General features: G+C 36.1%; 1 protein-coding gene across 1 annotated transcript; it reads right to left on the minus strand.

Moving 5' to 3' along the window:
• Positions 1-385: 385 nt before the first annotated feature.
• Positions 386-23,408, minus strand: LOC110795306 (uncharacterized). Its single transcript, XM_022000305.2, has 28 exons — positions 22,979-23,408; positions 21,821-21,905; positions 21,220-21,295; positions 20,946-21,010; positions 20,812-20,856; positions 20,629-20,729; positions 20,339-20,480; positions 19,250-19,311; positions 19,104-19,177; positions 18,941-19,011; positions 14,533-14,620; positions 14,381-14,453; positions 14,199-14,294; positions 12,851-12,947; positions 11,637-11,730; positions 11,458-11,541; positions 11,206-11,362; positions 10,809-11,011; positions 7,285-7,329; positions 7,061-7,089; positions 6,850-6,971; positions 5,172-5,219; positions 3,714-3,838; positions 3,276-3,607; positions 1,706-2,636; positions 1,290-1,346; positions 870-989; positions 386-790 (listed from the first exon to the last, which is right to left on the minus strand). Exons 1-28 carry the CDS (start codon positions 23,322-23,324, stop codon positions 740-742), a joined length of 3,819 nt encoding a protein of 1,272 aa, XP_021855997.1. The 5' UTR covers positions 23,325-23,408; the 3' UTR covers positions 386-739.
• Positions 23,409-24,450: the final 1,042 nt, after the last annotated feature.

Below are 24,450 nucleotides of genomic sequence, written 5' to 3' on the forward strand. Positions count from 1 at the left end.
ATTTCCGCCGACGAAGGTTGAAGGTTGGCGGCGAAAGGAGAGGACTAAGCGCGGCAGCAGCAAAGGAAGGAGAAGACGGTGGCGAGAGAAGAGAAACGATGAAGAAGAAGAAGAAGAAGAAGAAGAAGAGGGGCGAGTAATTAAGAAGAACAGAGGAGATGAGATGAGAGAGAAGACATTAGATTTTTTTTTAAAGTTAAAATGTAGAATATTGGGTGAATAAGGGCATAAACGTAAATTAACGCTAACGGAGTACTAACGGCCGTTAAATCCAAGGGTATTTGGTGCACTTTAAGTTTAAATAGGGGTATTCTATGAATTTTGAAACGCGCAGGGGTATTTGGTGCATTATTGCAAACCTCAGGGGCATTTCATGAAAAAACCGTTATATAAATGCGCTAAAATATATTTGGTGGAGTTTAAATTTTCAGATTCTGGAACTTAAATATAACTTTATCAGTTTAACTATACACACCTATACAAAATGCTTGCGGAAATGTTTACCATCTACACAAGAAAGATTGTCCAAAAGCTCAACGTTACAACTCAGAGCCAAACCCAACAAGTACAACCCAATGCAAAAATGGCGTCATAACTTAAGTCGGCCACAATTCACCGTGCCCTTGACTTGCAAAACTATGCCGCCCATTCTAACTAATAATCGTAATGAATGTTACATCTATGGTGCCATACATGCGCTGTACAGTCAGTGTCTGCCTTTACTAGTTCAGTCCAGTGCTTAGGAATCTGTCCAGGACTGTGACATAGGGCTCCTCTTTAGTAGTCTTGACTGCAAGATTGTAGAGCGGCAAGTTCAAACAAGCGTACAATAACAAATAAACAATAACCACTCGAAATGCAATCCAGACCTTTGTTTTCGTCATTCTCCAGCTTCCTGGACTGTGCTGCTGAGACTGATATGCATATTTATTAATAGAATTTATATCAACTGTTTGATCTGAACACCAACTGTTATCAGCCAAAGAATCCTACATCCAACACCAGATCTGAACCTGTTAGGTCAATTCATATTTATTTCGAGCCCATAGGCTGATACAGAATTGGAAAAGCACTCAAGTTTGTGGAAGCAAATTAGTTTATTGCAGGTAAGGGTCAATCACATTCTTCTTGATCACAATTAACAAAGAGATGATCTACATATCAAACAAATTACTTCTTTAGAACGTATCTTGGCCTCAAATGAGCACTATATACCACGGCTGCACAAAAAGTCATTACATTTCTGCTCAGTACACATACAAGATCGACAAGGGCTACCAGTGAAGTACCTTGCTCTCCAGTCCTAGGCAAGTCTTAACTTCCAGGCGATCATAGTAAAAGAGTATCTGCACAAAAGAACAGAATATTGAAAGAACGGGATAGCGAAGAATATACTTCATATTGAAGCGAAAAGGGGATTAAATCACATGATGCATCAGCAAGCAGATTCCTGAAAGTGTTTTATATAGCTGTACTTTCACAAAGACAACCATATATGATGAGAGAGAGAGAGAGAGAGAGAGAGAGAGAGAGAGACAGAGAGACAGAGACAGAGATCAGGTTAGCCAGAACTGAGTCGCCTTCAGTAACTAACTAAGGAACTTCATGATAACCTATAACCACCATTATCAGGTACACGACAAAACCCCAGCCAAGTGCCAACACTACTGCCAACTAACTAAATCTTAAGCAGAATAGCCCTTACCTTATCAATCAACTGAATATTTGATGCATCAGCAGCCATGATCTGCACTCCAAGACAATGGTTGGGAGAAATGCAAAAAGGGCAGAATATGGAATTGTATACACATCCATCATCTTGGCACCAGATACCCTGTCCTGGGGTATCTTTGCTATTCCTATTAAAAAGTCTCTGATCAACTGATAGCATATCCACTATCAGAACTGCGACAAGAGATGGTGAAGTCTGCAGACTTTGTGGTCCATTCCCTTTGGAAAGACTAGTCAAGATAGTTTTTGATAGTGAAGTCAAGAAACATGTGACATACGAGCTGTTTTCAGGAAGACCGAGTGGACTTCTGCAGAGTGAGCAAACAATTTGTAATCGTTGATCCAAACAGAAACCAACAGGTTTGGGAGATATATCACCCTCGTTTGCCGCAGAAGGTTGACCGCTCGTCTTAATTTCACACGCTGAGAAATTCACTTTCGGAAATTTTGTTCTTTGACTAGAACTGTCATTTAACACTGAATAATCCACTATTCTAAAGTCCTGTGTATTTTCTGCAGTCGCCCCGTCAAATTTCATCTTTTGAATCGAGTTCATCTGCTGTGAATTGAGGAACATCCTCCTTTTCTGGGCATGAGAATTAACACTCAAATTTTCGGATGAATATATTTCCTGCATCAACTCGTTAGTATTTTCTCTGCCACTCCTTTCTGGAGTGAATTCGGCACATGTCACTTTTGAAGGAGATTGAGCTGAATCTGTTAAAGACACATGATTTGCTTGATCAAACTCCGTAGATGTCTGAATTATGGTGGAATAACAATCGTTCTCGTTCATGGTTGCTTCAGGACTAGATACAGCATAGTTCTCAGCCATAGGAGTCTCCTTAACAACAGAAAGTTCTATCCTTTCTTCAAAATTAGCTGTGCATGGAGTTTCCCAGCACCTGAAAATAAAGAAACCATGTCAGTAACACTTTCCAGGGGAATCATTGTCATTGACTACTGTGCATTTAGCAAATAAATCACATGCATTAGCACAACAAATAAGATTCCCATGAAATATTCAAGCAGAAACAGAAGGATGCACATTGCACTATATACATTAAAGGAATGGGAGCTCATGCTGGTTACGAAGTCAGCAATAGAGCATGGACGGTGGTGAATTGTTTTGGGCTTGGGTCCAATTTGCATGTGCTAGCTCCAAGTCTAGGCTTAGTGAAGGGCAGGTTAGAGCATTCTCCTAAACTACCTAAGCCACTTTCAATATAAAATCATTCAATTAGAGATGAGTGACAAAAGGTTTTGATTGCCAGAAAAACACATCAAACCTTTTCAGCCAAAAAAAACTTTTCAAGAACCATGATACAAAAATAGTGTGGCACTGGCACTGAAGTGGAAAAACATTAAAAAAAATACTAATCGTTCTAATAGTAATGTGAGTTCTAAGAAGTAGCAAAATTAAGCCTAATCATAGATTTATGGTTCATGATATTGTAGCGTCACTAAGTAGCAGAATATAGAACACAGTCACACACACAAAAGAATCAGAATATAGAACACAGTCACACACACAAAAGAATCACCTCAAACCCTCCCTACTATAGCAATCTTTGTCAATCTCTTTCTGGTTTTCATTATCTTCCTCGTGGACTGATGAGGCTTCCTGAATTCCGTCGTTTCTTTGAGATCTTTTTGTGATATAATCAGAACTACCGCCAGCTTTGCGTGATAGGCAGTGAGAAAGTCCAGTAGATGGCATCTTCTTGGTGTCAGAAACCACTCTGTTTACACTGACTTGTGAATTGGTCAATTTCTGACTTCTACATTTTATGGATCTTTTGACAGAATCATCAAGAGTATTGTTTTCTAAATCAGCAACAGGATCTTGCAGCTTACTAACATTGCAAACCCTCTCCTGTGAAAGAGCATAAAGTAAATCTACAAAATATATTTAAATATGGGACAACATAAATGTGGCAAGGAAGAAAAGAAAAAACATCAAGATAAGCTTCTTGTTTGACCTTAATGTTACAGAAGAAGGAATTCAATTCCTCAACAGATGTCTCAAAGTTCTCATATGTTCTGATTGACTTCCTTAGCCACTTTGAAATGTAGATTGTATTTCTTTCCTCGCGAAATCGTTCATCTGAAGGGAAGATAGTGAAGAGCCTTTGTCAAAAGTTATATAACATAGACGCAAATTTCACTACCAAAACACTGCTAAGATAGGAAGGATCTAACAGAACGGAAACAGTAGCAGAGCACCAGAACACAGACTTAGGGAGTGTTTGGTTTGGTGGAAAACGATTTTTCCCCTTTTCAATCATTTTACGTAGTTTGATTTGAAAAGGGATAGAAAACAATTTTCCATAACTCCCGCAAAGGTGGAATAACCTTTTCCATTTGAAAGGAAGGGAAACCACTTTTCCTTCTTACCTCCCCTCCCTCTTCCTTCTTCGCATCAATACTCACCCATCTTCTCCTATTTTCTTTTTCTATGAATTTTCTTGCATGGAACCAAACAAAGGAAACTAGTTTGGAATTGTGTTTTACCTTTGGAAAATATTCTCGATGAAAAATCATTTTTCACTGAAAATGTTTTACGCCAAACCAAACGGACCCTTAATATGCAGTATGCACTAAAGTTAAAGATAAATTTTCAAGTGATACCTTGCTATTGTCATGAACTTTGGAACAAATTAGCTTTACCGTCGTGGACAAGGAATATTATCATAAAAAATAACTGGTATAATTAAACGCAAAACCTCAGTTCAAACAATGCGCGAAAGCGAGGAAAAGCATACAACAATAAAACCAAAGCCTTATTCCCAAAAGGATGGGGTTGGCTGCAACTTTTTGGGAATAAGGCTTTGGTTTTATGAAGAAAAAGTTGTGAGAATCTATCTTCTGGAACAAAGGCAATAGTAACATCCAGAAAAACAAGCAGTAAGTCTAAATCTCCTCCTCCCCATTAATTTGTTTTATTTTAGTAGGGTTAAACATTGAAGAATGTTCACACATGAAATTAAAAGATAGCAAACAGCAGATTCAATTGCATTAATTCTAATGGATACAGTGGGTTTTACATGTCAAGTCTATAAGCTCTGAATTCTCTGATAAATTTAAATGTAAACATAATAATATCAAGCTAGAAGCTCTGAAACATAATAATAAATGTCAAGTTCAATAAGCTCTGAATCCTCGATAAACTAGATTTATCTTTTGCAATAAATTGTTAGTTAAGAATCTCTCTTTTTGGAAGCATTAGGATACTGTTCCATATAGTCACAAGCAGCAAAATAAAGCCTCTACTTAGCCATAGAACTCCACACAAATTTATGGAGTTCATAATATGCACAATAAAAAAAACGGCTACGTCCTTTTCCAAACCTGACAATTGCCTTTTCCTACATTTATTTATTAATCTCAAAGTCATTCCAAAACATGAAAGTAGCATACAGGAAGAAGACAAGAATTACCTAAGAAGATGATGGCCCCATAATCATGCCTATGACGAATACATCTGCCTGTCATCAGGGAAATCAAAGAGTAAACGTGACATTCTAAAGCCAACAAACAAACAACAAATAGCTATTAACATTTAGAACAAATACCGGGCACAAGTTAGAATTTACGTTTACATTACGACGAAAGCATTAAAATCCAGTACTCAATTCTAAGAGAATAGAAAGATAAACATGTGACAAGGTAAAAACTGAGCACATTTTAGGAAAATGATCTTGGTGTGAATCAATATTTAGGAATGGCAATGGGTCTGGGACCCTAACCTGACCCTACCCTAATTTAAGGGTATGGAACTTATTTTTTTAGCCCCTGTGAGTCTAGTTAGGGTATGGGTCTAGGTGTAGAGTAGGGTCCAGAAGGGTATGGATCTAGGTGTTATTGAGTAGAGTAGGATCCGGGTCCAAAGTTTTCAGACCCAAACCTTACCCATACCCTACCCATGGACCCTCCCAAACTTAGTTTCATAAAAAATAAACAACAGACTTCAAAAATTTAAAAAAAACTATGACTACACGTTTACACAAGACAAACTGAATGCAAATTATATCAGCATCACTGTTCTGACAGTCAGATCCATGTACATAAGACTTGGGCAGAAGAAGAAGACTTCAAATACTTTGGCAACCAACTTTACAATTCTACTAGGCGTCAAACCAACTCTAAGAGCTAGCTATTGTATAACAAGGTATTATTCATCATGATTAACTTGCATTACATTGCCCAAAATTGTCTACATGAAATGAAAATCAGTAAAGCTCGCCATCTTGATAACTCACTGCTCGCACAAATTAAGACACGGATCATATTGCGCCATTACCCCGCTTCTTGCGGGAGCCTCTTTGAGGCAATGGGGTAATGATAATGAATGAATCATATTCCGCCATTCAGATCTCTACAAAACCTGCCCATTAACAGGTGTTTGTATTGTTATGTAGACCAAGGCATATTTTGGTTGACAGCAAACAATGTGAAGAATAATAGTTCCTGGGAGACGTTATTGAAGTACTCTCCCAATCCCACCATTATGATCATCCTTAACCATAAGTGCCTTCCCTCACTCTCCCAGATGCATTCTGAACCAAAAAATCTCCCAATCCCACCATTATGATCATCCTTGACCTTAAGTGCTTTCCCTCGATCTCCTAGATGCATCGTCAACCAAAAAATTCTCTCAATAATTTTTTTAAGACAATGGAAAGTTATCATTAAAAGAAGAAAATGATATACCTTAACCACCAAATTTGTTTGTGTATAGAAGTAGCAACAGAATAAACAAGAAAAGGAAACAGGTACGATTGCATGAGATTAGATAGCCTTAGTTTCCCCATAAATTAGTCTGGCTGGACCGCAGGAGCTTTTCAGGGGGCTTCTTCGACCGACATGCTGAACATTTTAGCATGTTGTTTTGTAATTAGTCCATGCCCCTAGACTATGGACCTTTTTAACTTCATCATTTCATCTGTCCCTTTGATATTTGAAATACATAACGTAGCAGTGTATAGTTATATACGGGTTGAAACCTCCTATAGATCATCCAGAAAGCTAAAGGTTTCCTTTTCTGACTTACAACCAGGGACTATCTACGCTTTTAATAACTTAGTTGAAGCTCATTTTCTAGTATACACGGCATACCTGCAGCCTGATTTAGTGCTCGGAAGGCTTGTTGGCAGTACCAGTCACTCCCACTCAAAAGATTCTTGGAGCATTTATATGTGTCGTTGTATTTCTTCTTTTCTGCAACTTGGATGTCATTTCTGCAAAAAGTTCATGATTGATGATCCCAATTTGGTGTAAAACCAGAAAACCCAGCTCATTAAAGACGGAAGAAGCTAAAAGTTCTTACATGTTTGGAAAAGGAATACCAATTATTATCTGAAGCAGTTAAGAAACTTCATCTCAACAAATATTTACTTAGAGTTAGAAGAGGAGAATTAGTTTTTTTCCTGGTCAAAAGAAAAGCAAACTCTACCTGACTTCTTTGAGCTAATTGAGTCATAATGTGCATTATCATTATACAGATAGTATAATATTTAAAAAAAAAAAATTGAAGTAGTCCAAAAAGGATACAACAACACGGGCATTTTCATCTGAAAAGTCAATTCCTTCAGACACCTGCACACATTACCAGCAGCCAAAAACCAAGATTCAGCAATTTGGAACGATCATTTTGTTTCATCAAATCAGCATTAAAATGTGAGTACGTTGTTATACTAGACCTCTGCCAGAACAATGCCATCTTATGAAGAAACAGAGTAAGTAGAAAACTATAATGGATAATAAATAAGTAAGAAAGAAAAGAATTTTTTCTCTGAGAGAAAATATGCAACCAACATCAAAATCTTTGTAATGTCTTTGGTGAGGCTCCAGCCCATGGCAGAATAGGGAGGGTCAAACATGCACAGTCTTACCAATTACCCCTACCCGCTAAAACAAAAGCTATTTTAATTTTTTAATAAACCCTTCATCTAAAATGCAACAGTCACCTGCTATAAGGAGCCAAGGTCAAAAGCAAAGAACAAAATTAATTAGCTGCAGATGAAATTAATTTTCTCTTTCCTCAGTCTTAGCGAAAGAATTAGCACTATGGATCTAAGTGGTAATACGTTCTGAACATTTGAAGTGCATGCAGGAAACAGTAAGAGCGTTATTGCATCTGCTTCATGCAAAAATAATCACCAAAAAGAGGATAGCAAATTATCACACTTCATTATTTTGCTCCTTGGCTTCTCTGATAATGTTTCCTTCGTTGTTTTCCTTATTATGACTTGGTGCAATTTTACCATTTTATCTCCTCAGCCAACTTTTCCTGTGTCCGGGAAATAATAAGGGCAATGTGTTTTGCCTAAGTGCTTTACTGCCTTCCACTCCAAGGGGGGAAAGAAAGGACAGAAAAGTATTGGACCAAAGGATTCACCATGTTTCTTAAACATCAGGATTTACCAAGTTGCCAGACCCACTTTAGACAGAGCAGTACTTTGTTATCTTTGTCAGAAAGACTCTTTAAAGATGTTCTATTGTTCTAAAGTGCATTTCCTCAATCAACCTCAAAAAAATATCTGAAGTTCATTGGTTGTGCTGTAGTTGAAGTCTGTTCAGATAACTGAAATAGGATATCCTTTTAGCACATCAAGCAACAGCCAGATTGCCCATAATTGAGATCAGGCTTCACCTGTAGAACTTTTGCAATAAAAGCTTTGAATAGGTCTTGACCCTTGTTGCTTAACAATTCTCATTCATGTTGATATGTCCTACGTATTCAAGATCAAAGAAGTATCTTCAAATAATATACACATGAAAGAGACTTGATATTAACAGCTCTAACCACAGATCAAAGACCAAACCAACCAAGGTATAACCAGTAGACATTATTAAATATACTGATAGTCTGATACGACCATCTGCTTAAGGTACACCGTACACATCGTATCGGTCAGCAAAAGGACTCTCCTTTGTCTCACTATTCCTTCAGCTACTCATTTAATACTTTTTTAAAAATTATTTTCTTCAAAATTTTCTAGGAAACAGCTACTCTGCTAGTCATCAATAAGTTAGTGCATGTCATGACCTCTCACAGCCACACTACACTTGCAGTGGATCCATAGTGATGTGTTGTTATGGATGTAGAGGCCGCAGAGAAGATGGCTCCCTAATGAAGGTAAAGAATAATAGCCAGGCTTTTGCCTAGGATAAGCAAGGTTGACAATTTAACATCAATTCATCATCCCCAAGGCAGTAAGGCACTAAGGCCCTAACATATTAGCAATATGTAATGAACTGGACTCATATTTAGTGTAGGTATTGCATATTTAGTTTGTTATGGATAGCTTGAATAAGAAGACAATTAGTTTAGGGGGAAATGAAAATCAGAAATGCAAGCAGAGAAAGAAGAGGGTTAGGCCACTGCCACTCAAAAGCTAATAACCTGCCCTTTTATTTTTCTGTAATTCCAGATGTCAATCTAAATCTCTTTCTTCTTCCTTTAACATCTGCTCCAGTTATCTTAGTTCGTAACACAATAATATGAAGGTGCTTACTGGCCTAATTACCTAATGGCCTAACCTATTAACACAAACATCAAGATGCTTCTAAAGCTAGTATTGATGAACTACATGATGTATACGACCATGTTAAGCACATAGCTAAGTCTTTGCAAGATTACATGTGAAGCAACTAGCTACAGTAATCCAACCAAGTCCATTTCAAGATGAAGACAAATAAGATGCTTGAAAATTCAAGAAGATCGATAAAATGAAATTCCGGTTACAGAAGAAAAAATAATGCAAAGTTTTTTATAATTGCATGGAGCCATAACAAGAAGCATTAGAACAAATCATTTCACAACTTCCTAATGACTGGGAAGACGTTCAGTCTTAAGGCTATTGAAGCTACTTTCATCTCAGGAAGTCAATCCCAGATGATATTATTTGGCTGCATGAAAAAATAGGGCTTTCTATCAACAACTTTTAAATGTATACTTATTGTCTGAAATTCCCTGTTAATGATATTTGGAAGATTAAATCTTCTCTGAAAACATATGTTTACAACTTTACATGGAAAGCAATGTAAGGAAAATATCCCAACCGCAATGTACTTATGACAAGGAGTTTCAGCTTAAGAAAAGTCAAAAGATCATTTCTTACTCTTCTGTCCTTGGGATCTCTCTTTGGCACCTATACTTAACTTTGTGTGAGATCAGTCGGGTTGAAGTTCAATTTTGTTTTGCGAAAGCTGTTCTTTTGGCATTAGGGTAACAAAATAAATCAAAAAAGGTTGGGTAAAGGATGAATAATTTCATGAGAAAGAAGGATGAAGGCACATTCACAAATACACAAGCCAACTTCCTCGACAATACGGAGTGTTTAATGAAATAACTGCATTGCAGAAAAGATCCATCCTCTATCACAATCCGAAGACAATTGTATCATTATCACAGAGTTCCACTTTCCTTATACTAAATTAGTTGAAAATCTTTACTTTATTGGAGTAAAGAGTGAATTGTAAGAAAGATATTTACTTAGACAGTTAGACATATATAGATTACTTTTTTTGAGGTTAAATTCTGATCAATAATAGACTATAGAGAACATTATTAAAAAAAATTAATAAAAAAACAATTTCTGGAAATATGTTATTGTATTGAATAAAGGCTTTAATATTTTCATAAATTATTCAATCGTCAAATTTGAGAAAGAAAATGATAATATACAGTAGCACCCAAAGCAAATGAAGAATATATATAGATACGTTGATTTATGGTGTGATGTATGTGACTCGTTCTGTATGTGGCATGTTGATTGATGGTGTGTTGTAGGTGACTCGTATTGTGTCTGTTTGTGTTTCTGTAGTGTGTACGTGTAAGAGTCTGTGTGTGTGTGTGTTGTGTGTGTGTATCTGACCACACGCATGCATTAAACAACTTCACTCTCCAAAGCCAGCCAGTGATATCAGGTAGAATAGTCATAATAGTGATATCATGCAGAAGAACTCAAGATTCTGTCAGGGGAAAAAGGAAATAAAAGTCACTCTCACATGCCAGATATGTCCGACTACGGACTGAACAATGATACATAACTATAAGAATAGTTGCACACCTTTCCGCGGCAAACAGCAAGAAAAGCAGCTCCCCCTTTACAGACCTCGACTGGGTTAGCTTCAGTAGAAGTTGTAGAACAATTGGAGTTTACTTTCTTAGCCTTTCGCCTTTTTCCAAGAGCTGGCTTTGTGCCTTGATGAATCGCACTGTAATAACCTTTCAAAACAGCCTCAAAGTCCTCTTGGCTTCCTCCTCTGGGCTCTGAAAGTCAAAAGATATTGCAACTATCTTGTAGATTATGCTGCTAAACCAGAATTTCGCAATAAAAAGTAAAAAGGTTCCTCCAGATTGCATTCAGTTAGCAGAGGCCCTCCAGTAGTCTAGCTAGATGATGCATATCCAGTAACACAACATTGTATCTTTTACGTTGTCATTAGCAAAGCAGAATTACTTACCAACAAAGACTGGTTTTATGGCATTCATCCGAGACCACTGGCCTGTTTCACTCCACCTTTTACAGAGCTTGTCCATTAGCTTATAGCTTGGGAAGAACACGAGTGAGCCTCCAGGAACAACCTTGAACAGCTCCTCCAGGGATTTACCAACAGCATCCTTCACAATAGTTTGTAATAGAAACAAAATACACGTGATTGGCCTAGAGTTCATAGAAATTAAGGGAAAAGAAAACTAACCAAATCTGCAAGTACCTGAAAGGTATATCCATCAGCTGTCTTATAGCTAGCATTTAGGGGATAATCATGTGGGCCAGTAGAAATTATAGAAGCCCAAACCTGTGGCAAATGAAGAATATAATCAAAAGTAAGCATGAGATAGTGAACAGAGACGAAGTAATTCGACCAGTTTGATACAAAATGCTGTTTACTACCTGAGATTCAACATCAATTACGTGTGGAGCCTCTAGAAGAGTACCAAATGAGATCCCAAGTTCAGATGAAAATGAATTCATTGGTGACAAAGTCCTGATATTACCAAAAAAATAAAACAAAAAACAGGAAAATCACCAAACATGATGGAATTAACAAAACAGCAACGATGAGAAGTTACAAATAACAAATGAAGAAACTAAGACAATCACTGTTACTTCCATTATCACCACTAAAAAGCAGTCCAGTTACTGATATGAGCGGAACTCTTGGACACGAGCAGATTTCAATTTTAAGTGAGCCAAGCTCACAAGTACAGAGATTGTGACCAAACAAAGAAAAGGCAAGCAGTTGGCTGCAGAACTCATCTAAGGAGGAGGGGCACTTTAGGCAGTATCTTTTTAAGTTAGTTACGGGTAGCTTGGGGAATAAGTTAGCGAGTTAGTTAGGCAAGAAATTCTATGAATAGAGAAGATTAGGTAGAGGGAAATCATGCTGAATTTTATTGAGAGTTCATTGTTTGTTTTACACTTTGGGAGAAAACAAGCCTATCGAGTCTCGAATGCTAGTAACTATCCACTGGTTATAGTTGTTTTCCAGTTATTAATCGATCATACTTTATCTTCTTACCTTAGTCTTCTCGTTGTACATCTTATTCACTGACATCTGCCAGGGGTGGATTGTTAAAAATGAAATAACATCCTTATTAGTTTCAAACTTTCAACGGCTTATTCTCCATCATATCTTTATTTTTCTTTACAACCATTGCATTTTAAGGTGGAAGATTGTTGGTTATTATTTATGTAAGCCAAGTATTTGTTTTTTTTGGTCTTAAAATTAAGCTTAGTATATGACTATACGTGCTACAATCATATGAAAACAATTCGATAAAACAACTATTCTCGTTATTTTTTTCTATTATATTATTTAGCACAACAAGCACTACATCCTGATATGGATGAACTTTGTCTAGGTAAGTGCATGTAGTGATGCAACTGAAAAATCATGGTTATAAAATTATTATTTAAAAAAAAAAGGGTGAGCTTCATACTACAACAACAAACTAATCCCTTATCCCAATGGGTTGAAAGGTTCAAAGTATTCAGCAAGCAGCAACAGGCCAACAGAAACTCAAGAATGACAGCCCCAAGTAAGTTATAGGCTGGTTGCTGTAAAAAGTGGTTATGGACCCTGAACAAAAGAATAATAAACCTACCCAGACGTTAAAATCACGGATAATGAAAGATCAGCGATATCTCTGAATACGACAGCTGGATTCAAGCACCACAAACTGAAAGTAAGTGTCCAGCTACCTGAAAAGTGAACAGCAGAACAGAAATAAGGTATAAATTTGACAAAAAAGTAAAAACTGTACATGAAAAAAATTATACTCCGTAAAATAAAAGAAAAAGAGGAAATAAAATTTGCGATAAATAGTCATAGTCCCGGGACCATCAATCTTCTTATCTCAAACAACATTGTATGGGCATGTCGCATGAACATGCAAGGAATCAGCCTGATTCCCCTCTACTGAAATATGCCAGACACAGCAGGAAGGACAAAGGTGGGTATTTCATTGACAGGTAATTATAGATGTTGACAGCAAGACCAGGGTGGAAATTACAGAATGAGTTGGTTAGAAAAGGAGTACAAATAAGAGAGGTGACTTGAGGGAAGGATATTCAGAATGTTGGAATTAGAATAAGTCGTTTAGAGAGTAACACCTCTTAATGTGGAGACTGTAATTGAAGCTCATATCAATACAATCAACCCGACCTTCCCCCATTTCAGGTCGGGTTGATTGCATTTAGTTTCTACTTCTTGAACTATTAGTTCTTAGCAGAGCTTTCCTTGTTTCAGTCATTGCAAGGAGCAAAAGCACGACCCTTCTTCTGATGGCCCCTTTTTTATCACCATTAAGAAGAACCGAAAATGTTTACAGGCACAAATCAATTCTTTTTAACTTGTTAAGGACTTGAGCATGCTCTAATTCATAAGATGGAGAGATGCTTTTTACTTGAGAAGACATCAACAATTCACTTAGTTGAAAATTTTTAACTCGATACTAAGTCTTTCAAACACTTTGAAAATCCTGAACAGTGACCACACTAACAGCCTACCGCCACCAAGCTAGCTAGAAAAGTGAGATGGGTTCAAATTCTTCTGATAGAAGAAGATGAGCTTGTCAGCAACATACCATATGATAGGTTGAAGGTCATTGAACTCATGGCATAGTATAGCACTCAAAAGACGCATACGAAAAGAAGCAGACAACAAGCAATGCTAACAGTATAATCTAATTCTAATTCAAGGCTAGCCTGTTGTTTTTAGATGCTACCCCTATGATTTGTATCACAAATAAATCCTACAGACATTAAGATAAGCTTTCTCGTTTGAGGGTTAAGGAAATCAGCATGTCAATAGTGTTTAGCCAACCAAAGTACCAAACAATTGCACAGAGATCGCAATGCAAATCCACAATATTCAAGGTTTCCTCCTGCGTGATAACAATTTCCTTTACTTTTGGCATTGAATGTTTACAAAAGAGCATCTAGAAAACTCACCCGTGTCTTTTTTGATAATCCGTTGTACAACAAGTTGGTAATCATTTGTGTGAAGCCCATTACCCTTAAAAAAATAACTAAGCGAACAGAAAAGACCTGCAATGGTAAAGATATATTGCGTTATAAGGAATATGATCTGTAACTCAGTAAAGAAGCAGAAGCACTATGTCGAAAGCAATTACCTTCCAGTGTTGCTGCTGACATGCCACTTAAATGAGCTAACTCTGGCTCGGTGTCTGAAGCAGCTTTAATAGCCTTAAGAAATGGGTCATACAAGTTAGCAAACAGCAGTTTTGTTATAAACAACAGCTGAATTATCAGTATACATATGCACCTTGGCAGCACACTCTTGCAAAATTGGGAAGCACTGTTGTGATATGTTTGCCTCCTGCAGCTCCTTTAGAGCTTTATCACCTGTCCAACTGCATTTAAATTACAATGGAAGCATAGTTTAATTTTAAAATCTATACACCCTTCATCAGACATAAATTTGCAATTGCGATTGACAAGAGTGAAAGTCCAATTGTTGCAACTAAAAAGAAACAGAGGAAGAACTATCTTTGACCGTAATTTTTTACTATACAAAAGAAAAGATATCTTATATGGGGGGGTAATTACATTGCATTTCAAATATGTGATACATGAGAAAGTAAATGAATGATTTACCAAATATATAAGTATAGGGCAAACAATAAAAGATGCTTGGTGGTAAAAATTGATTAACATTATCATGGAAATAAAATAGGACGGAAAATCACACATCGATTGGAAAAACTAGAGCCGGCAAAAGCAGACCCAACCCAACAACCCAACAATAAAGGGTTGGGTCAAGATTTTCAACCCGTTTAGTTAAACAAGTCAACCCAACCCGTTTAATTAAATGGGTTCAGTTAGAAATTTTCAACCCAAAAGAAATCCGCCTAACCCATTTAGTTTATTGGGTCACAGGTCAACCCGCTCAACCGAACCCACATCTATTTTATTAAAGAAGAGTGGTGGGCTACGAGAGGTGAGCAAACCCCCGATACTCCCCTCTCGCTATGCCATGTCAAATGCCACGTCAAACCCATTCAAAAGGCAACTATTCAATCACGCACCAATCAAGCAAGAAAATAAGGAAAATATCTTAAATAGTTACAATCTAACTTAATTGAAGTCAAAGTTGCCGAAAAAAGCCTAAAAATATGAACAATAGGGAAGAAATAATATAATTTCCAAAATAAATTAACTTAAAACAAATATCTGTCAGACTATAAAAATAAAAAGAACAATTATGTAGGAAATTATATATAATAAGTACTCCCTCTGTCCCAGATTAGTTGTTACACTTTCCTATTTCGTCCGTCTCAAATTATTTGTTACACTTATAAATTAAAAATGACCCCACAATTATTATATTGTCTCTCTTCCAACTAAATTTTTTTTGTTCCCACACCCTCTCTCATTCAATTAAAAAAATACTCCACTAACTCCTATCACATCTACTTTTTCAATAAAATAACAATTGATAACCAAACAACCACTTATCACCTAAAACTTTGTGCAAAGGTAAGTGTAACAACTAATTTGGGACAGAAAGAGTACTAAGTAGGTAATTAATCCTCAATGCTATTAGACATCAAAATTTTAAAAACTAAATGTGAATTAGACAAAATCAAAATTTTAAAAACTAAATGTGAATTAGACAAAATCAAAATTTTAAAAACTAAATGTGAATTAGACAAAATCAAACCGCACACCTAAGTTTGACCAACACATCTAAGGTACAACCCCGTGCACCCTCCCACAATTTCCCCTTATATATGCATATTATGTTAGGAGAAAATGTCAGAGAGACCACCAATAGGCATAAAAATACCCTTGGGTGCACGGTGCACATAAGATATTTTAAATTTTGGCAATATACATAACAATTTTACTTTAAAATGTAAGCACAAATCCATGATTTTAAAACGTTGAAATAAACATGAATTCTCCATTTATTTTTGAATTTTAAAAATGATTGGATTCTTTGAGTGTACAAGCTACAGTACGTCGTCAGTACCTATTTTTGAGAGGGGAGGAATTTGAAGCAAATATTTTTTAAATGATAGTTTTTCTAATTGAAAATTTTAAAAAAAATGTTAAAAATTTTAATTCTTTTTGTATTTGTAAAATATGATTTTTTCTTCAATTCTCTTTCTTTTTATATTTTTAAGAAGTTGTGCGAATGCAAGGGTAAAAAGTCATCTAACCAATTTTACATTATACACAACATGGACTATTATTCTTACTTGATTATTATTTTTTACCATTAGATTCTGTTAAACCATCATTGTTTTAGTAGCTGGACTAGATCATCTATCAAAATACATGGGAAAAATCTGAGTTTACATTTGATGAACTTATTAAAATTAAATTTTAGATTCTACAGTCACAAACATTGGTTAATAAATTGTCGTGTATTTTAAAATTTAGAATTTTAGTACCTTCGTTTACTCGCTGAGTCGTTTCTTCTATTTTTTTTAAAAGGATATTCATTGTCATGTAGTCTTAAGATGTACAATTAACATATGGAGCGTTCAAATTGGACAAACTGATTTCATCAATTTTATAATTACCAATAATTTGTCCCTTTTCAAAGACAACTCTCGGGAAGTTTAATGTTCATCGAAATTGTCTAATTTTCCTCTAATCAATCAATATTTAAATTGTTTAAGCAGTAAAAACAAAATAAAACTTGTTCTTAATAGTCCGCTCAACTTCATTTACTACCCTATAAATAATATTCTTTCTTAATTTTTTGTAAAAACTTATCATATAGTACTCCGTATATCAATAATTTCGTTTAGTAAATAATCTCTTATGTTATAACCATATGATTATATTAGGATTAAAGTTATGTTGTTCATATGAAATCTCAAGTAAGTATAATGTGCATAAACAATATTAATATAAATTCCGATGCAACTTTTAGTAAGACGCATAATTTTATTAGGATTATAAAGTTCACATAAAATCTCTAACACGCGATGCGTGCATAACGCTATTATAATAAGAAAATTACAAATATATTATTAAATCCAATTACTATTTAGAATAGCGGACACGATAATGAATAGTAACCTATATAAAATAAGAAATACTAACGTAATATGGGCTTTAAGAGTTTGAGGGTTTGGGCTTTTTTCCTTACATCATTTAGAAACCCTAGTTGCCAATATTTAGACTCTCTCACTTTCTCTCTCCTCTCCACATTTTTATAGTCTCTGGTACTGTAATCTCCGCTTGCCGCTCTCCTCTCGAAATCCCTCTCCAAAACAGCAAAACAACGAAATTCAGCAACCTCAACCAATTTAAGTAATCATTTGACTACTTTTCATTACTTTTCTCATCTTTCCCAATAATGTGTTGTTGCTTTCCCTTTTTATTGATTTTCAAAACATGAAATTGATATGTTTGTGGGTCTATACATTTGTAAAATCTTACTGAAATTGAGGTGTTTTTGCTTGAAAAATGTTGAGTGTTTGATCTGTTTGACATCATTCTTCTGGGTTTGTTGCTTGTGTTCTGGGTATTAGCAAAACCCCCATTTCTTAACTTCATACTCACATAGTTTCATAATCATCAATTATGTTGTAATTTAGAGTTCATGATGCAATTTGTTGACCTAACAATGGTGATAATAAATGGAGTCGGAGATTTGTGCCTTTTTCTTCATTTAGTTGTTGCTGATCCATGTTCAAAACGTGTGTGTTTAAAGTTGAAACAATGCAAATTACGAGTTGATCGAATTAAAATTGATGGGTTTTTTTTGGGTGGTTAAAGTGTTAATCCCATGTGATTGTCACCATAATTCAGAACCACCACTACCACATTATGTAACACAAATTACAATATAAAAATAAAAACTTAGTTACCTGTTTCGTTAGTAGATTTTGCCTTTAATTTGACAATTATTTGAATATTTCTTGTTATTTATGACCTGCAAATTGTTGGTTGAATAATGAGTAGTATGGGGTTTGTATCGGGAGCTTTAACGCATATGAGCTAATTCCTTCACCTTTAAATTATTTATGTACTCTAGCAATTAAATTTATTAAAATTGGATTTCTTCTTACTCAGATGTTTTGTTTATTTTACAGTAAGTTGAAGGTGGAAGATCAAGTCGATTTGGCCGTGGATAGTCCAAGCTCTCCTATAGATGCTTCATGCTTCTCCAGGGAGCTAGTTTGATGTTTAGATTGGGAAAATATATTTAAATTTAGCGTTAACAATTATTAATGCGTTAATATATTTGAATTTTAGCTTTAATGTCAAGAATTTTAGCTTTGGTTATGTATTAACCTTAAATGATTTCTGACAAAGTAATGGAAAATATTGCCGATTAGAGACATTTTTATCATGTACAGATTATGTTGCAAATAAAGCAGGTTGTTTTCAAAGAAAAATAATAAATGGGTCACCTTCGGGTTGACCCGTTTAATTTCAGGTTGGGTTGGGTTGAAAATTCCAACCCGTTTAAGTAATCAGGTCCGGTTCAGGATGGGGAAATCTAAACCCGTTTACAAACAGGTCGGCCTGAAACCGACCCAACCCGACCCATTGCCATCTCAAAAACACATTAAAAGTCGAATGTCAACCAAATTTAGTCAAAATCAATGAGAGAGAATTGTCAATTATAGTCTTTTCTTCTACATCAGCCTTCTTTCATTTTAAACTAAGCTTAAAAGCTAGAGGCACAGAGACAACAACTGACTCACCATGAAACATAGCGCTGAAACTCGCGCTTCTCTAAGGCCCCTTTTCGGCGCTCCATCCAGCTTAAGACATCCTACAAGTCTCGGCCACTATAATTGATTAGAGAAAAAATTGCACCTGGTGATCCAATAATAATGATTTATATGCTAATGACAAAACAATCACCTGGACCATTTCATACAGTGGCTGGTAAGTTAGTGTGTCACCTCCACATAGCTGACCAAGCTCCATCTGCAGTTCTTCATAAAGCATGCGAGCATTAGTAACACATGATCATGAGAAGAATAGTAAACTGTAAGAGGTGCACTTACTATGCAAAGCATCTTCATCAACATTCACACTACCAGCTTCCCGAGATATGTCCTCAATATTACTGTCAAGTTTTAACAAGTAACAAGTTCAGAGGTTACTCGGTAAAACTACAAGTACTAGCAGGAAAAAAAAACTAAAAATAGAACCACACAGCCACACAGAATTATCATTGTCCTTCAACATTTTGGCTTGGTCAGACCATCATTAAAGCCTTTACAGGTAGTATCTCAAGATGAACATCTGTATAATCTCATGAAACAAACCAGAAACTCGTTCATAGGAATTTTTGAAATCATAGTCCTACAATCCGTTCATTCCTAATGAAATCAGAGATAGGAGGTATTCCATGCTTTCGCATGATCAAAGGAATTTTTGGAAAAAAAAATGTCAGATACATGCTTTCGTATGAATCAAAAGGAATTTTGAAAAAAAACTAAAGTCAGATACATGCTTTCGTGTGATCAAAGGAATTTCGGAAAATTTTGATGTCCGATACATGCATGACCCAATAATTGAAGACGACATAATTCGGAACAATTGGAGTAAAATATATGGTAGCATTGGGTATGCAGTTATACACTGTCACAATTTTTTAAGTCGTGATAAAAGCCACAAATATTCAGATGTTGCTAATGCGTAAATGGCTTATATAGAATTAAATATGCCTGTATCTAAACATGATTGAGTAACACAGAAAACTGGTTAAGCCTTCACCTTTCTGAGACGACGAGCAGCCAAATAGTCAACTATCAAGAAAGTAATAAAAAGGGAAAGGTGATCATTGATGCACGTACGTTAAAATATGGCGGAAATAAAAAGCTTACGTTTTAGTTGGAGGTTAAGTTTAAACACAATTATTTTCTCTCGATTCCCGTGTAAATGTAGACATATAAACGGAGGCAAGGCTACACATACAGAAGCAAATTTTCTATTTCCGTTCCAAGAAAATTTAAATGGAGGATGGAATTATTGGAATGATTTGACTTTTTTACCAACATGAAAAGAACTTTAGTCTCCTATCAAGAACTCATGCTCGTAATTTCAGTGGGAAAGAGATAAAACAAATAATTAGAGAGTTTTAGACATACTGGGCTTCATCAAGAACAAGAATAGCTCCCTTGATATCAATTTCCATTGCTCTTCGGATAATCGGATTAGTTATATAACTATAAGGGCAAAATACAATATGTGCATCATCAGCCAATGAACGCGCTGCAAAATATGAGCAGCCTGCAAAATATGACCAACATGAACGCGCTGAAAAACACTTGTTCTTATTTTGGCAAGGAAAACCTCCAGGGGTCATTAGGGAAATAGAATTTACAGACCACAACAGTTACAAAAGAAAACAGATGTGTGACCCCACGGGATAAATAACCTTTTACTGTTTTTCCAACTTTGACTAGATCTTCAATATCATGAGCTTCATGACAGCCACCTCTCTGGAGAGATGGATGACTTTTAACTTTATGATAATTTCTGCATATACGAAAGTCACAGACATCAACAACAGAAACCGTAAAAAGGGCACAACAAATGTGGAACCGTGAATATCACTTACTTGAACTGTGGACACCCAGTTTCTTTGTTTTCAAGAAGTAACTTGCTGAAAATATTTGAATATCTCCGTGTTAGTGGAAAGAATTAATGAAAGAAGATTGAATTTACCAGCATACTGGGTTACAGAAATTTCACCATTCCTCATCCAGGTTATCTCCATTACGTACTTTTGCATTGGTGCAATAATGCTTCCTAGAGGCCTGTGAAGATGTGAAAATTAGCGTACCATTTCAAGTTATACATGAAAAAAGTGGTGCACTTTCAAAAAAGATGCTTGGTTATCTTACAAAAGGTGCAAATTGTACAAGATAGACTGAATGGTACAGATAGGTTTGCACAGTGCTCCATAACATGGAATAACAAGAAAAGCCTTTTCAGCCAAAACAAAGTTAAAAATTAAAAGACTTACCAAAACAGCCATTGGGACCCTGTAAGCAGTCTTCCGGTATTCACGAACAACTTGAGTGATTTGAGAATGAGTTCTCCTAGCAAAGTTACAGATAATGAACACATGTTACTGAGGCAAAAAATACATGAATTGGTTCTCCCACCCAAATTTAAATATATAATACATCTCTTTATAAAGCTTAAGTAAATTCATTTATCCTTGAACTTTCAGTGCAAGCATAAAAGTGGGAATCTGTCCAGGTACCTACCAATTTTGTCACTAAAATCATAAGAGCAGTCTTCATTCATTCATCCTCGTGATATTTTATATTTTAGTAACTATGTGAAAGTATTATATCTGAAACTAATTGGTCCTTAGTAAGTCAAACTGCAAGGAACATCCAATTCTCAGAATTTACTCTCTTTTGTAGCATGATGCATAGTTGAAAAAGAAAGTAAACATTCTAGATTATATGATTGTATCCTAACCAACTTGATAAAGCACATTAATAACTTGATAAAGCACATTAATATAATATGTTAAAACGTAAGTAGTGGTTTATGAGAGGAAACGAAAAATTTACCAGCTAAATAAGATCAAAGAACACAAACTCCATACTTACGAGGCATAATATATCGTAGGCACTGGTTTCTTGTTTTGACTTTTACAATTTGTTGCAGATGCAGCTGCCTCCGGTGTGGAAGTCTCTGAAGAAAGATTGATCATCTCTTTAAAGGAATGTCATTGACAAAAATAATGGCCAAACACTTGCTTAGGAAATGTAATATAACATCACCAATCAACCAAGTATACAATAATTATTCATATTTGTCAACATTTCTTTAAAGGGTATCTTCACCACTATTAGAACATAAATTGCCATAACGAAAACCATTGTATCATGAAGGTTAGAGACCTCAATCATCACTTAGCAACACGATCTCCCACCAAAATAGAAGGCTATGTATCTAAATGCACACGTAGGGAATATATCATAAGGTATTTATGCGACATCTCGGAACTTAGTACTTTGTAATATATAAAATGATAAAGCTGCTTGATGGAGCCTCGAAGCATTATCATTCATTTTAAACCAAGTTATCATCCTCCTGTGCCCTAATTATCCATGTAAATTTCAATTTCAAAAAGCATAATAAATACCCATAACTCTAATTCAGTAATTCACATATACTACATACATAAGATACTCTATATACAGATCCTGAATTTCTTATCATTTTAGCCCTAACCTTCGCTCTAAACCGCTTTTCTTGCCAGTAGTTTACTTTTTGCTGTTTCCATCTTCGTCTATTAATTTTGAAGCTTGAGTGCAACAAAATTGGTTCCCATTTGTTCTAATTGATACAAATCTTCCAAATAAAACAGAACAAAAGAGTATCAAAACCCTAAATTTAAGTATAATTCTAAACATTTCACCTTGAAAACACGAGCCCTGCACTGAATTCCTAAAACCCTAAATTTAAGTATAAATTCTAAACATTTCACCTTGAAAACACGAGCCCTACCCTGAATTCCTAAAACCCCTCACCAGCAAACACGTTCAAACCGTAAAGGGGGCGGGGCAATCAGATTCCTGACCATCAATGATTGAATTAACTAAATTGGCGTAAAATATTGTCAATACCACAAAAATTTCACTCCCAAAACCTCAAACCCTACCCTAAACTACCCAAAAAAAAAAAAAAACACTACCAACTAATTCACTTCAAAATGGGTAAAATAACCAAATTCCATAAAATCAATGAATAGGGTTTCTAACCAGAGAGCTGAGAATCAACCACAAAGCCGCCTCCATGACTAAGAGGATCAGAAGAAGCCCTAGGGTCAGGTTTAGTCTGCGGCTGCTGCTGAAGAATGGGGTTTTTACCGCGGTGGCGCTGCCAAGCAAGGGCGGAACAGAGGAGTGAGAGAGACTTTCCAGTACCAGTAGGAGACTCGAGTAAGGCATGGCAATGGCCGTCTCTTTGAGCTCGGTCAAGCGTAGAAATGATACGACCCATGAATGCAAGCTGCGAACCGTATGGCTTGTAAGGGAACTCAACGGGAATTCCTCCAATGTGATAGACATTTTTAGGGTTTTCAGGTTTCTGGGTTGATGCTTCCATTTTCGTGTTTCTGATTTGTAGTGTACTTGTGTGGGAGGAGAAACAAAGAGAGAATAGGAATAGTCTGAAGAGGAGGAATTGACGGGCGGGAAGGAGGTTTCAAAATAGGGGTTTGGGCCGCGCAAAGTATCTGAAATTTAGAGGTGTCAAATCGGGTCACAGGATGGGTTATGGGTTGACCCATGGCAGTTCGGGTCTATTCGGTTCGGGTCAAGTTCGGATCAAAAGTTATCGGGATCATATCGGGTTTGGGTCGGGTCTATTCGGTTCGGGTCAATTTCAGGTCAATTGTTGTCGGGTCCGGGTAAATTTCGGGTCGGTTCAAGTTCGATTCGGGTAAAAAACGGACCCGGTGTTCCCGGGTCGGGTTCTAAACGGGTTTTATCGGGTCAAACCCGGGTCGGGTAACTTTGGGCCGGGTAGACTTTGACTCGGGTCATTTCAGTTCAGGTTAATTCAGTACCAGTTCGATATCGGTTCGGGTCATTTCAGTTAGGTCTCGGGTTGAATCGATTAATTCATTCTAGATCTTTTCAAGTCATTATCGATTACTTTTTCCATTCTATTTCTAATTAGACAAGTTATTAATCTACGTATTTACGAGTATTTTAAATTTACTAAACTACAACATCGTTATAATTTTATATCAATATTTGTGTTTCTGCCTGAGAAACTGTGAATATAATAACTTGGGGATTAACGTAACCGATGACGTATTCGACCGTGATTTCCTTATATCCGACCACCTGTGTTACCGTGTTTAGATAGTCCCTGAATGTATCCGAGGAACCTTCGTATGATAATTAAAATTAGATAAGTTGTTGTTAAGTGAGAAGAACTAGAGAGAGAGTGACTGATTTGCTTTTTTAGGTAATGATTAGATAGATCTTTTTATGATTACAGCAGAGTATTTATATGATTACACGGGGGTAATTATGTAATTACGTCTATTTTTAGTGAACAACTGTCCTTCTTGGTTCCTAAATAAGAAGGGCATTTTTGTCTTTTTACATTGAGTTGGGCTGACCAAGTATATGGGCCCAAACAATTAGCCCCACGCTTGACGTAGGAGATGGCATCCTCGGTATGTCGTATGTCGAGCGGAGTTCAGTACCAGACATGGTAT

Source organism: Spinacia oleracea, chromosome 5, assembly GCF_020520425.1.
Source record: "Spinacia oleracea cultivar Varoflay chromosome 5, BTI_SOV_V1, whole genome shotgun sequence".
In the NCBI taxonomy this organism is placed as follows: domain Eukaryota; kingdom Viridiplantae; phylum Streptophyta; class Magnoliopsida; order Caryophyllales; family Amaranthaceae; genus Spinacia; species Spinacia oleracea.